A 14,451-nucleotide genomic window follows, 5' to 3' on the forward strand; every position below is an offset into this window, starting at 1 on the left:
ACTGGTCTATGAAGTCGGTAGCTGACGGAGACTGGTCTATGAAGTCGGTAGCTGACGGAGACTGGTCTATGAAGTCAGTAGCTGACAGAGACTGGTCTATGAAGTTGGTAGCTGACGGAGACTGGTCTATGAAGTCGGTAGCTGAAGGAGACTGGTCTATGAAGTCAGTAGCTGACGGAGACTGGTCTATGAAGTTGGTAGCTGACGGAGACTGGTCTATGAAGTCGGTAGCTGACGGAGACTGGTCTATGAAGTCGGTAGCTGACGAAGACTGGTCTATGAAGTCGGTAGCTGATGGAGACTGGTCTATGAAGTCGGTAGCTGACGAAGACTGGTCTATGAAGTCGGTAGCTGATGGAGACTGGTCTATGAAGTCGGTAGCTGACGGAGAATGGTCTGTAAAGTCAGTAGCTGGCGGAAACTTGTCTATGAAGTCGGTAACTGACGGAGACTAGTCTGTAAAGTCAGTAAATGGCGGAAACTTGTCTGTGAAGTCGGTAACTGACTGAGACTGGTATGTAAAGACAGTAGCTGGCGGAGACTTGTTTATGAAGTCGGTAGCTGACTGATAATTGGCCTGTGAAGTCGGTAACTGACTGAGACTGGTCTACGAGGTCGTTAGCTAACGAAGACTGGTCTACGAGGTCGGTAGCTGGCGAAGACGAAGGATAGGAGGAAACGGAAACAAAGGATAGAAGGAAACGAAAACGAAGGATAAAAGGAAACAGAACCGATGGATATGAGGGAACGAAAACGAAGGATAAGGGAAAGATAACAATAAAGGGAACAAAAACAATGGATAGGATAAAAAGCAAAAGTTGGATGAAAGCAAACGAAAACAAAGGATAGGAGGAAAAGAAAACAAAGGATAGGAGGAAACGAAAACGAAGGAAAAAAGGAAGCATAATCGATAGATAGGAAGAAGCAAAAACGATGGATAAGAGGGAACGAAAACGATGGATAGGAGGAAACGAAAACGGTGGATAAGAGGGAACAAAACGATGGATAGGAGGAAACGAAAACGGTGGATAAGAGGGAACAAAACGATGGATAGGTGGGAACGAAAACGAAGGATATGAGGAAACGAAAACGAAAGATAGGAGGAAACGGAAACAAAGGATAGGAGGGAACAAAACGAAGGATAGGAGGGAACGAAAAGGAAGGATAGGAGGTAACGAAAACGAAAAATAGGAGGAAACGGAAACGAAGGATAGGAGGGAACAAAACGAAGGATAGGAGGAAACGAAAACGATGGATAAGAGGGAACGAAAACGATGGATAGGAGGAAACGAAAACGGTGGATAAGAGGGAACGAAACGATAGATTGGAGGAAACGAAAACGATGGATAGGCGGAAACGAAAACGAGAGATGGGAGGAAACGGAAACAAAGGATAGGAGGGAACAAAACGATGGATAAGAGGGAACGAAAACGATGGATGAGAGGAAATGGAAACAAAGGATAGGAGGAAACGAAAACGGTGGATAAGAGGAAACGAAAACGATTGATAAGAGGGAACGAAAACGATGGATAAGAGGAAACGAAAACGAAGGATAGGAGGGAACGAAAACGATGGATAGGAGGAAACGAAAACGATGGATAGGAGGAAACGAAAACGATGGATAAGAGGGAACGAAAACGATGGATATGAGGGAATAAAACGAAGGATAAGGGAAAGAAAACAATAAAGGGAACAAAAACAATGGATAGGATATAAAGCAAAAGTTGGATGAAAGGAAACGAAAACAAAGGATAGGAGGAAAAGAAAACAAAGGATAGGAGGAAACGAAAACGAAGGATAAGAGGGAACAAAACGATCGATAGGAGGGAACAAAAACGAAGGACAGGAAGAAACGAAAACGATGGATAGGCGGAAACGAAAACGAAAGATAGGAGGAAACGGAAACAAAGGATAGGAGGGAACAAAACAATGGATAAAAGGGAACGAAAACGAAGGATAGGAGGAAACGAAAACGAAGGATAAGAGGGAACGAAAACGATGGATAGGAGGAAACGGAAACAAAGGATAGGAGGGAACGAAAACGATGGATAGGAGGGAACAAAAACAATGGATAGGAGGAAACGGAAACGAAGGATAGGAGGAAACGAAAACGAAGGATAGGAGGAAACGGAAACAAAGGATAAAAGGAAGCATAACCGATGGATATGAGGGAACGAAAACAAAGGATAAGGGAAAGAAAACAATAAAGGGAACGAAAAAAATGGATAGGATAAAAAGCAAAAGTTGGATGAAAGGAAACGAAAACAAAGGATAGGAGGAAAAGAAAACAAAGGATAGGAGGAAAAGAAAACAAAGGATAGGAGGAAAAGAAAACAAAGGATAGGAGGAAAAGAAAACAAAGGATAGGAGGAAACGGAAGCAAAAGATAGGAAGAAACAAAAACGATGGATAAGAGGGAACGAAAACGATGGATAGGAGGGAACGAAAACGAAGGATAAAAGGAAACAGAACCGATGGATATGAGGGAACAAAAACGAAGGATAAGGGAAAAAAAACGATGGATAGGAGGAAACGGAAACGAAAACGAAAGATAGGAGGGAACGAAAACGATGGATAGGAGGAAACGGAAACGAAGGATAGGAGGAAACGAAAACGAAGGATAGGAGGAAACGAAAACGAAGGATCAAAGGAAACAGAACAGATGGATATGAGGGAACGAAAACGAAGGATAAGGGAAAGAAAACAATAAAGAGAACAAAAACAATGGATAGGATAAAAAGCAAAAGTTGGATGAAAGCAAACGAAAACAAAGGATAGGAAGAAAAGAAAACAAAGGATAGGAGGAAACGAAAACGAAGGATAGGAGGAAACGAAAACGAAGGATCAAAGGAAACAGAACAGATGGATATGAGGGAACGAAAACGAAGGATAAGGGAAAGAAAACAATAAAGGGAACGAAAACAATGGATAGGATAAAAAGCAAAAGTTGGATGAAAGGAAACGAAAACAAAGGATAGGAGGAAACGAAAACGAAGGATAAAAGGAAGCATAACCGATAGATAAGAAGAAAAAAAAAACGATGGATAGGAGGAAACGAAAATGGTGGATAAAAGGGAACGAAAACGATGGATAAAAGGGAACAAAACGAATGATAGGAGGAAACGAAAACGATGGATAAGAGGGAACGAAAACTATGGATAGGAGGAAACGAAAACGATGGATAAGATGGAACGAAAACGATGGATAGGAGGAAACGAAAACGGTGGATAAAAGGGAACAAAAACGATGGATAAGATGGAACGAAAACGATGGATAGGAGGAAACGAAAACGGTGGACAGGAGGAAACGAAAACGATAGATAGGAGGAAGCTGAAAGGAAGGATAGGAAAAAACGAAAACGATGGATAGGAGGAAACGAAAACGATGGATAGGAGGAATCGAAAACGATGGATAAAAGGGAACGAAAACGATGGATAGGAGGAAACGAAAACGATGGATAAAAGGGAACGAAAACGATGGATAGGAGGAAACGAAAACGATGGATAAAAGGGAACGAAAACGATGGATAGGAGGAAACGAAAACGATGGATAGGAGGAAACGAAAACGGTGGATAAGATGGAACGAAAACGATGGATAGGAGGAAACAAAAACGGTGGATAAGATGGAACGAAAACGATGGATAGGAGGAAACGATAAAAGGGAACGAAAACGATGGATAGGAGGAAACGAAAACGGTGGATAAGATGGAACGCAAACGATGGATAGGAGGAAACGAAAACGGTGGATAGGAGGAAACGAAAACGATGGATAGGAGGAAGCTGAAAGGAAGGATAGGAAAAAATGAAAACGATGGATAGGAGGAAACGAAAATGATGGATATGAGGAAACGAAAACGATGGATAAAAGGGAACGAAAACGATGGATAGGAGGAAACGAAAACGTCGCATAGGAGGAAACGAAAACAATGGGTAGGAGGAAGCTGAAAGGAAGGATAGGAAAAAACGAAAACGATGGATAGGAGGAAACGAAAACGATGGATAAAAGGGAACGAAAACGATGGATAGGAGGAAACGAAAACGGTGGATAGGAAAAAACGAAAACGATGGATAGGAGGAAACGAAAACGATGGATAGGAGGAAGCTGATAGGAAGGATAGGAGGAAACGAAAACGATGGATAGGAGGAAAAGAAAACAAAGGATAAGAGGAAACGGAAACAAAGGATAAAAGGAAACAGAACCGATGGATACCAGGGAACAAAAACGAAGGATAAGGGAAAGAAAACGATGGATAGGAGGAAGCGGAAACGAAGGATAGGAGGAAACGAAAACGAAAGATAGGAGGGAACGAAAACGATGGATAGGAGGAAACGGAAACGAAGGATAGGAGGAAACGAAAACGAAGGATAGGAGGAAACGAAAATAAAGGATAAAAGGAAACAGAACCGATGGATATGAGGGAACGAAAACGAAGGATAAGGGAAAGAAAACAATAAAGGGAACGAAAACAATGGATAGGATAACAAGCAACATGCTGAATGGACCTACCTAATGATTAACATCAGATGAAAATAAGAAAAAAGTGACAATAATTGTACAAAAATTCAGAATGGAAAAATAAAGCTTGTGTGTTGAATAATGTAAAATGGTAAAAAGGAATTTCCCCAAATACGAAAATCACTTAAACCATTCAGGCCCAAAAAACCTTTTAAGCTGTTTTTGGCCCAAATTTGCCCAAATATACTTTTTTTCGAAAATCGGGCTCCGTCACATTTTAGGCATTGCCATTTGCATCATTGTGCAAAAAATCAGAAAAAAATAATGAGTCAACTTTGAGAAAAGCTATATTTTCTTATTTGGCTAAAGGGAATTTTCCCAAAATACGAAAATCCGTTTTTTAAGGCGAATAAGAATTTTCCGGGAAAAGCCACTTCAGCCATTCTTTAGAGAATCTTGCCCTCCATATTTGCACAAAAAGTCAGAAAAAAAGTAATGACAGGATTTTGCACAAAGTCCGAAAAACCCTATTTTTAGGTAGTTTTTGGCCCAAATTTGCCCAAATAAATTTTTTCTCAAAAATCGGGATCCGTCACGTTCTGGGCATTGCCATTTTGCATCATTGTGCAAAAAATCAGAAAAAACTAATGAGCCAATCCTGAGAAAAGCTGGTAACAGACGGACGGACGGACGGACGAACGAACGGACATGAGTTACTTTATAGAACCTCCACCGGGGTACCCGGAGGTAGGTCCAAAAAGCAAAAGTTGGATGAAAGGAAACGAAAACAAAGGATAGGAGGAAAAGAAAACAAAGGATAAGGAGGAAACGAAAACGAAGGATAAAAGGAAGCATAACCGATAGATAAGAAGAAACAAAAACGATGGATAGGAGGAAACGAAAACGGTGGATAAAAGGAAACGAAAACGATGGATAAAAGGGAACAAAACGATGGATAGGAGGAAACGAAAACGATGGATAGGAGGAAACGAAAACGATGGATAAGAGGGAACGAAAACGATGGATAGGAGGAAACGAAAACGGTGGATAAGATGGAACGAAAACGATGGATAGGAGGAAACGAAAACGGTGGACAGGAGGAAACGAAAACGATGGATAAGAGGGAACGAAAACGATGGATAGGAGGAAACGAAAACGATGGATAAAAGGGAACGAAAACGATGGATAAAAGGGAACGAAAACGATTCGTCACAAAATTTCAGTGTTTTATCACAAAATTTTTAGTTTCATCACAATATTTTTAGTTTCGTCACAAAATTTTCAGTTTTGTCACATCAAATTTTTAGTTTCGTCACAAAATTTTTAGTTTTGTCAAATGAAATTTTTAGTTTCATCACAGAATTTGAGTGTTTCGTCACAACTTTCCAGGACTTTTCAGTGTTATATCACGAAACTTTCGGTGTTTCATTATTAATATATTTCTTTATGAAACTAAAAATAAAATTTTCTTTCTTGCTTTTAAATACAGGCTTCATGCCTCATGATCCATATTTCAAAAGACGATATTTTTGCCACCAGTGATTAAGGGTGTTGATGAAAACGTGATTAGTATTTTCCCACTGCGATACTCTTCGATACTCATTTCCTGAGATATTGAAAAATATTTCAGGCCTCCTTTTCAAAACGTAGTTACCAAGATAAGTCAAAATTCCATGGTACATGGTTTTGAGCTTTTCGACTCGGTTTTCAAATTTATAATTCTCTTAATCTGATGCCTCTTAGGTGTAGTAGTGTCCACCACCCTTTACTTGTTTGAATTATATTTTATAGAGTGTTCACAATTAAAAAATTTACTTAAGAGAAAGATTTCATGCAGCTAATTTAGAAAGCCTCCTTGCTATAGCCTAATATTCCCTACTTAAATGTCAGAAAATTTTGCGTCTAGAAAATTTTGCGAATGACCCCTTAATTCGCGAAATTAAATGGCGAGAAAAAAATCTTTTGGTTGACAAGAGAGATGTGCTGATTCCTGAAAACTAATTTTTTTCGTATTTCTTTTTCGCAAAATAATATGAAAACAGGATCTTGCGCCTGATCCAGTTTTCGCCTGATCCTACCGCCACAAGAAAAAAAGTTTTTTTTAGTTTCATAAAAAAATATATTAATAATGAAACACTGAAAAGTCCTGTAAATTTGTGACGAAACACTAAAAATCTGTGACGAAACACTGAAAAATTGTGATGAAACTAAAAATTTTTGTGATGAAACTAAAAATTTTTGTTATGAAACTAAGAATTTTTGTGACGAAACTAAAAATTTTGTGATTAAACCAAGAATTTTTGTGATGAAACCAAAAAAATTTGTGATGAAACTAAGAATTTTTGTGACAAAACAGTGACATCTCCGGGCCATCGTAGGATAACAAGTGATACTTTTATGGACCTACCTAGTTATGCATTTAACACATATATAATTGATATCTACGTGACAATGAACGTTAAACAATCATTCAGAACACAAATAGTGACGATTTATTAAAATTAGTCGTTTGTTTCTTATAAAAAAAACGTTTAGAAACCAAAATTTCATACTCTTGAAATATCTTGAAAAAATCTGCTTGACCCATCTTATACCTACTTTCATGCAAAAAATCAGAAAAAAACAACGATCCAATATTTCACAAAGTCCAAAAAAACCTTTTTTTAGCCGTTTTTTGGCCCAAATTTGCCCATAAACATTTTTTTTCGAAAATTGGGCTCAGTCACATTCGAGGGTTTTTAGTTATGCATCTTTGTCTAAAAATCATAAAGAATGAAAGAGCCACTCTCGAGAAAAGCTAATACCTAGGTAATTGATAATGTGCTTATAAAAAAATATCGAATTTGGCCAGTTTTTCTATAAAAACACGCCAAGCAACCAAAATTTCATGTCTAAACACACATATGCCCTCGTGAGCAAAAAAACATCTATCTCATAAAAAAATTGAGTAATTTGACTAAGAACATTAATGTATGCTTATTAATAGTGATTCTTATAGATAAACATGCGTTTTTTGAGCCAACAAATCTTTTTGCAAAAATCTCCCTGAGCCATCTTTTACCTATGATGGTACCCCACTTCCATGCAAAAAATCAGAAAAAATCAATGATCCAATTTTTCACAAAGTCCAAAAAACCCACTTTTTAGCCGTTTTTTGGCTCAAATTTGCCCTAAAACATTTTTTTTTCTCGAAAATTGGGCTCCGTCACATTCGAGGGTTTATAGTTATGCATCTTTGTGCAAAAAGTCTTAAAGAATGAAAGAGCCAATCTTATAAAAAAATATTGAACTTGGCCAGTTTTTCTATAAAAACACGCCAAGCAACCAAAATTTCATGTCTAAACACACATATTCTTCAAAAGTAAGCCCTCATGAGCAAAAAAAACTTCTATCTCATAAAGAAATTGAGTAATTTGACTAAGAAAATTGATGTATGCTTATTAATAGTGATTCTTATAGATAAACATGCGTTTTTTGAGCCAACAAAATTTTTTTGCAAAAATCTGCTTTAGCCATCTTTTACCTATGATGGTACCCTACTTTCATGCAAAAAATCAAAAAAATTTAATGATCCAATTTTTCACAAAGTCCAAAAAACCCGTTTTTTAGCCGTTTTTTGGCCCAAATTTGCCCCAAAATTTTTTTTTTACAAAATCGGGCTCCGTCACATTTTGGCCACCACCGTTTTGCACCTTTGTACCAAAAATCAAATGATTCCTATGATTTAATCTCGAGAAAAGCTGGTAACGAACGAACGAGCGGACGGACGGACGGACGGACGGACAGAGGTGAATTTATAGGACCTTCACCCCACCGGGGTAGGTCCAATAACATGAAAATCCGTCTTATTCTCCACTGTTGTTTAGGCTCTGCTGTGTTGTTTAGGCTCTGCTGTGTTGTTTCGCATACAAAGAAAAAAATTACGATTTGCCCGTCATAACAGAAATCTTGACTATATAATCAATCTACCTGATAATCGGTCGAACTATAAAGATTTTAAAGAAAGAATGACAATTTAAAAGGGCTAGACAGCAAGAAAACATGAATGGCTTGAATTCAGAGCATAAAGTTTATTAAATCTTGAAAGAGAAAATATTTTATAAATCTTTTTTCTTATAAGAAAAAACTATATAAGAACATGAGAACAAGTCTTTGTGGACCTTGAAACAATGTTGCAGCCGACGCTAATAACCAAAATTCAATCCAATTTTCAATCCAATTTTAGTACGTTGCGTTTTTGAAAATCAAAATATAAAGTGATTCATTCAACCAGGTTCGTCTCTTATAGGAACTTCTTGTATTTGAGGGATCGGTACTCTCTGTTCAGCCTCGATCTGAGACCGATGTCTGAATATAAACGAGCTTAATCTTCTGTAATATTGTCTCAATAATCGCCGACATTGACGGTTTTTGGCTAGAAATGCCACCGCATTGAAAATACCGTTAATATTGAGGAGTAATAGGGACCCAAACATATGTATACTAGCAAACCATAGTTCATCCGATTTGAGTAGTACCATTTTCTTCAAAATATGAGACGCAACTAATAAGGGGATGTTGGTGAAAAGATAGATAGCGATGTAAATTGAAGCCATTCGAGTGAGTTTCCGTGTGCCCCTAAAGACATTATTGTTCCTTTGAGCCATTCGTAATTTGTAGATAGATATTAAGTAGAAGACTGTGGTTAAAACGTAAATGAAAGAATTGATTGGGTTGGTCATAGATAAAGCTTTGTCAGGGTATTTTACCGATAATCCAAAAATCCATATTATTGTTATGACTAAGACTATTGTTGATTGAATAACCAATGCTATTTTGAACCTGTTTGCGTTGAATTTTGTGGAATATTCTTGTATCCATAGAACGCGCATCAATCGGTCAAAAGCGATAACAGTGATTAAGGTAAACTGGCTTGAAACCAAAAATATATTCATTATTAATATAACTCCTTTTGCTATACACGGGAGATTCTCACTTTGTCCGATATATAAGGCATGTCCGGTATTTGCGATCACAGAATGAAACAAATCGTAAAAAGACAGGATAAAGATCAGTCTAGTGGATTGGTTTGAGAGTTGACGGGTTTTGGTGACCAACCAAATAACCAAGGTGTTTGAAAGAACACCGATCACACCAAGAAGGATGAAAGGAATGGTCAAAAAGATGCGAACTTTTCTCGGAGCTTCTTCAATATCATCCATAACTTGAACACAATACATTCGCTGTGTGATATTCATTGTCGTCGTTGAATTCGTTTCGGTTACGTTGGAAACCATGACAAAAAGTCAAATAGTTTGGAAAATCGAATGTTTTGGAAATTCAATTATGTTTTGGAGAATCGAATATTCTGGAAATCAAGTGATTTGGAAAACAATGGTTCCGCTATCCACGGTTAAACTCGGCTGGGTTGCTGGCGATCTCTCTAAGATTAGTTTCTTAGTAATAGGTCTTTTACATGCAACTACCTAAAGTTCAAGATCCCATTTCACTTAAGAAACAACTGTCCAAAAAAAAAAAACTTGTAAAGCATTGATGTTAGCGAATTCTCTTTGTCTAGTCTGTTCTTTAACATCTGTGTATGCAACCGTAAAAGTAGAAATTGATTATTCTTTTTATGAATATTTTCAATCTTTTTGGTTCACAATATAAAGAGGAGTACACGACTCCAGGAGGTCTAGGCGACAGAGGAAAAAGCTAGATGAGATAAAGCTTTACATGAAAAAATCGTTCTGTTTAGAAGCAATGAAATATAGGACAAAAGCACTTGTCGCGAACAAAAATATGAATTGAGATTTATTAACGCATCAAAAACTTGCAAAACAATAGATCCAATAATGCGAGCTTTTATTTTGTTTTATATGTTTGGATTCTGGAACCTGTTTTGATTGAATTGCCGCTCCATACTGCTTAGACAAGTACTTTTCGAGTTTACAATAGAAAAGAAGATCACCTTGAACACACAAATATAACACACGATGATTTTCCCAAATTAATAGGAAAATTCACGATGAAATGGGAAAAAAACCATTGCTATAGGTCAATGGAGATCATGAAGATAACGGAAGGGCAAGTTAAGGTTCTATCAGATAGTTCAACTATTTTAATTTACCTAGACCACAAACAAATCATTTTCTAAAGCGGCTGTCAAAATAAGTTGAAGATAATTAGAAATCATAGATACTGTATAGCAAACAGTGGTCAAAGCATAATTTTTTGTCTGTGACCGTAGCGCAGTGGTAGAGCATCCGGCTACGATGCGCAAGGTTGTGGGTTCAACCCCCAGCCGGGTCATACCAAAGATTTCCAAAATGGTACTTGATGCCTCTCTGCTTGATGCTCAGCAATTAAGAGAAGGATCAAAGGTAAGTGGAGCAATCAAGGGAGAAAGAGTGGCGCCCTCCCTTACCTTCCGGTAGATAGCTATCTAAAGAGGAGCCTTCGGGTCGCCTCCGACTGCGGTCGCAGACTTACTTACATTTCGTCTGGGTCGGAAAATGGATTTAAGACAGTAAATATTTAGCACATATTCTTTAAACTCTGGTGAACTATGCAAAACTTTGACACGGAAAATCCTTATATCACTTGGACGGAAATTCGTCTGAGAGGAAAGGACTTTTAAAATGGGGATTTACGAGGTACGTACAGTGTAGGAGACAAGAGAGTGTAAATTTTCACCCATACTTCCGAAGGAGCTATTTTCGATCTAAAGTTACGGGTGAGCAATTTCTGCAAAGAGTGAGTAAATTTCTACCCATACCGCAAGAAGATTCTTTGTTCGATCTAAAGTTCCTTTTCTTAGTCCGGCGGCGATCCAGGATCACCCTTACAATTAGTAAATATGGTTTTTTATTTTATTTTCCCATCATATGGTCCCTTGGGACCCCAAAACCAGTTTTTGCCAAGCTGGCAAAGCTGGGGAAAATTTTTTATGGGGGCTTGAAGGAGGTAGAGAAAAAAACTCAGCGTTTTTCAACGTTTTTTGCCCTTTTCTGCTGAGTCAGCAAAATTTCAAACTCTAATATCTCATGATCTAGCCTAGGAAACCCTATAAATGACCCCTCTAAACGATAGTACTCTTCGAGAAGCATCTGTTAAAACTGGTATCTTTCGCTGAAAATTTTCTCAAAAATGCTGACGTCAGCACAAAATATTGCAATTTTGAAGACGTATCGGCCAATTCCGAGGGACTAAGTCCACTAAATGAGACAAATGACCCCATTTTGGAGATCTACTCTTCAAGCTCTATCTGATGGTACAATCAGTTTTAGCTAAAATGAGAACTTCAAAAATCAACTTTCTAAGGACCGCCAGGCTAAAATGACCCTACCCCCTTCAAGCCCTCATAAAAAATTTTCCCCAGCTTTGCCAGCTTGGCAAAAACTGGTTTTGGGGTCCCGAGGGACCATATAATGAGAAAATAAAATAAAAACCCATATTTACTACTTGTAAGGGTTGATGCAAAAAAGCCCTTTTCGCCGCCGAACTATCTCAACGGTAACCCCCTAGATTCTAATATTCGAAAACTAAAACGCCCCATCCCTGTATTTTATCTCCTTATCATCATAGTAACCCTGTATAACACCTCCCCATCATGGGTACTGTACTGACCTTTATATATCCCTGGGCCAAGCTATATCTGCCATCTTTGATTGCCGAGATAAACTTGGTCCAGGGTATATAAAGGTCAGTGATCGTGGGGAGTGTGAAAAATTTCTGGTATAGCCTCTGGTTGTCAAATAATGTGACAGAACAGACAACAACTTTCTATAGAAATGAAAAAACAACTTCGGTTGTGAAAACTAGTCCAAATACCTTTTACCTTTTTACCTTTTTTAGTACTTTTTATCAATAAATGCATTCATCGAGTATATTGTATGGCTTTATACAAAATTCACAGTTGGAAAGGCGAAAGGTTCCCAATTGGCTATTGGACTTAAATTATTTTTGTTGTTCGAGAGTTCTTAAAATACTTCCTATTATTGTAAATTCAATGAAATTTATTGACATCAATTTCCAGATTTGAAGCTTTTCTTAAGGCAAAGAACATGAAGTTGATTTTGTGAAAAACAAACAGGCCCTCGATATAGATCGAAGCTGTATTTTCTTTTGGAATAATTTGAATTGATGGGGCTATCAGCTTTGAAATAAGTTTATGGGCATGTAATGTAGAAAGTGTTTATATATCGAGGATTTTCCATGGAACAATAGACCTGTGATAAACTTTTTTCAAAAAAAAATGAGACCTAAAACAAAAATATAAGACCAATATATAGACAAAGCAAAGCCATTTAAGGCAAATACTTGATCATAAGAGTACCTGTTTGGGAAAATTGTCCTAAAATATTCTTACGGTATTTTGATTGTAAACAAGTGATACTTTTATGGACCTACCTGGTTAAGCATTTAACACATATATACTTTGTATCTACTTGAGCGTGACCATTAAACAATCATTCAGAAAACAAATAGTGACGATCTATTAAAATTCGTCGTTGTTTCTTAAAAAAACTTTTAGAAACCAAAATTTCATGCTCTATAAATATTCTTTCATATTCGAGACTTCGTGAGCAAAAAAAACATCGATCTCATCAAAATATTGAGTAATTTGGCTAAGAACATTGATGTATGCTTATTAATAGTGATTCTTATAGATAAAGATGCGTTTTTTGAGCTGAAAAATTCGTTTTTTACAAAAATCTGCTTGAGCCATCTTTTACCTATTTTCATTCAAAAAAATTAGAAAAAATTAATGATCCAATTTTTTAAAGTCCAAAAAACCCGTTTTTAGCCGTTTTTTGGCCCAAATTTGCCCAAAAACATTTTTTTTCGAAAATTGGGCTCCGTCATATTCGAGGGTTTATAGTTACGCATCTTTGTGCAAAAAATAATAAAGAATGAAACAGGCAATCTCGAGAAAAGCTAATGCCTAAGTAATTGATAATGTGCTTATAAAAAAATATCGAATTTGGCCAGTTTTTCTACAAAAACACGCCAAGTAACCAAAGGTTCATGTCTAAACACATATATTCTTTAAAAGTAAGCCCTCGTGAGAAAAAAAACATCTAACTCATAAAAAAATGTAGTAATTTGACTAAGAACATTGATTTATGCTTATTAATATTGATTCTTATAGTTAAACATGCGTTTTTTAAGCCAACAACATTTTTTTTTTGCGAAAATTTGCTTGAGCCATCTTTTACCTATGTTGGTACCCTACTTTCATACAAAAAATCAGAAAAAATTAATGATCCAATCTTTCACAAAGTCCAAAAAACCCGTTTTTTAGCCGTTTTTTGGCCCAAATTTGCCTAAAAAATTTTTTTTTCGAAAATCGGGCTCCATCACATTCGAGGGTTTATACTTATGCATCTTTGTGCAAAAAATCAGAAAAAACTAATGAGCCAATCTCGAGAAAAGCTGGTAACGAACGAACGAACGAACGAACATACAACGGTTAATTCTCAAAAATCTATGAAATCTCAGTATTTTTTACTAAAATAAGCTCACCAAAACCAACTCAATCACACCATCAAAATAACCAAAATGGAAGAGGACACGCTGAGTGACATCTCCTCGATCGATTTATCAGAATCAGTCACCGTACCAAGCTGTTCACCGACAAACTGTCTCATCACCGAAGAAACCAATACTCTACAATGCTCCGTCGTAAAATGCTCTCGCCATGTGCACTTCAAGTGCTCGCAACTCCCTGCGTACCAAGTGCAAGCTCATCTAAATAGCCAGAGAAATAAAACAACTCGCTCCACAGCAAAGTCTACTTTCATCTGTTTCAACTGTGTGGAAGTATCCAAAGATATAGTCTTACTATGCCAGGGAAAAGAAGAAGAACTGAAGAAATCTATTGAACAGAAAGATAAAGAGTTAAATCATTGGAAAGTTAAATATAACACACAAAGAACAAACAAAGTCGAAGAACACACCGTCAAAGCTCTTGACAAGAAGATTCAAGAGCAATTTAAAAATTTTGGGGAGAC

At 37.0% G+C, this 14,451-nt stretch overlaps 1 protein-coding gene across 1 annotated transcript; it reads right to left on the reverse strand.

Annotated features, from left to right (window-relative positions):
- Nucleotides 1-8,721: 8,721 nt before the first annotated feature.
- LOC136799112 (5-hydroxytryptamine receptor 1D-like) lies at nucleotides 8,722-9,693 on the reverse strand. The gene has a single exon (XM_067055800.1). It carries the CDS (start codon nucleotides 9,691-9,693, stop codon nucleotides 8,722-8,724), a length of 972 nt encoding a protein of 323 aa, XP_066911901.1.
- Nucleotides 9,694-14,451: the final 4,758 nt, after the last annotated feature.

Source organism: Clytia hemisphaerica, unplaced genomic scaffold (assembly GCF_902728285.1).
Source record: "Clytia hemisphaerica strain Z4C2 unplaced genomic scaffold, Clytia hemisphaerica genome assembly, whole genome shotgun sequence".
Lineage (NCBI taxonomy): Eukaryota > Metazoa > Cnidaria > Hydrozoa > Leptothecata > Clytiidae > Clytia > Clytia hemisphaerica.